The sequence below is a fragment of the Vitis riparia genome, chromosome 13 (genome assembly GCF_004353265.1).
Source record: "Vitis riparia cultivar Riparia Gloire de Montpellier isolate 1030 chromosome 13, EGFV_Vit.rip_1.0, whole genome shotgun sequence".
Lineage (NCBI taxonomy): Eukaryota > Viridiplantae > Streptophyta > Magnoliopsida > Vitales > Vitaceae > Vitis > Vitis riparia.
Window position 1 is genome coordinate 25100508 of NC_048443.1, and position 1073 is coordinate 25101580.

At 36.3% G+C, this 1073-nt stretch overlaps 1 protein-coding gene across 1 annotated transcript; it reads right to left on the reverse strand.

Annotated features, from left to right (window-relative positions):
• Positions 1 to 363: 363 nt before the first annotated feature.
• On the reverse strand, positions 364 to 1073 carry LOC117928942 (18.2 kDa class I heat shock protein-like). Its single transcript, XM_034849085.1, has one exon. The coding sequence runs from the start codon at positions 985 to 987 to the stop codon at positions 532 to 534; it is 456 nt and encodes a 151-aa protein (XP_034704976.1). The 5' UTR covers positions 988 to 1073; the 3' UTR covers positions 364 to 531.

Genomic DNA, 1073 nt, shown 5'->3' on the forward strand with positions numbered 1-1073 from the left:
ACTAGAAACAACAAAAACTATTATTAAAAATTATTTTTAAAAAATATTTTTCAAAACTGTTTTAAGAAACACAGGTTTTTATTCTTTAAAAATTATATTCTATTTCACTTTGTTTTTAAAAACCGTAAAATAGAACATAACAATTAAACAATATGATGAATTTTTAAAGACAATTTTCTATTTTTAAAAATAAAAAATAATTTTTAATCGCACAGTCAAATGAGCTCCAAATTAGTTCAACATTTTATAATTTTTTATATTTTTAATTTATCACTTTTTATAAAATAATTTTGTTTTTGCAGCAAAAAGTAAAATTTTATCTTAAACCTTAAATTAACCTCTAAGTTATTATTTGAAGGTACGTAAAGTAATTATTTTTAAAATGAGTACAGCCGAGCAACATGAAAAGTTGGGACTGCATTGTTAATTATTTTCTACAAAAAGCCCTCAAAGCATACTCTTCCTTTTATAATGCATTTTAAGACACGGACAAAATTAAGCTTTAATCATATAACTTCATGTACGTAATTCTCAACCAGAAATATCGATAGCCTTGAGATCGGGTTTCTTGACCTCTGCCTTGGGAACAGTAACAGTAAGAACACCATTCTCCATGGCAGCCTTCACCTCCTCCACCTTCACATTCTCCGGCAACCTGAACCGCCTCATGAACTGGCCGCTGCTGCGCTCCACTCGGTGCCACTTGTCATTCTTCTCCTCCTTCTCAACACTCCTATCTCCACTGATCTGCAAAATCCTCCCTTCCTCAACCTCCACCTTTACTTCCTCTTTCTTTACCCCAGGAAGATCTGCCTTGAAGACGTGGGCCTCCGGGGTCTCCTTCCAATCAATGCGAGTGTTCGCGAGCGACGCCGTTTCTCCGGGAACCGATAGAGCACCGCCGGTGAATGGGAAGTCTTGGAACGGATCCCACAAGTCGAACATGTTGTTCCGTCGACCGCTGAAGAAGCTTGGAATTAGAGACATTATCTGAAAGTTTGTCGCAAGAGAGAGTGACGGAATTGGAATATTGGATTTGCGTTATGAGAAATCAACACCTGTTGCTATGGTAC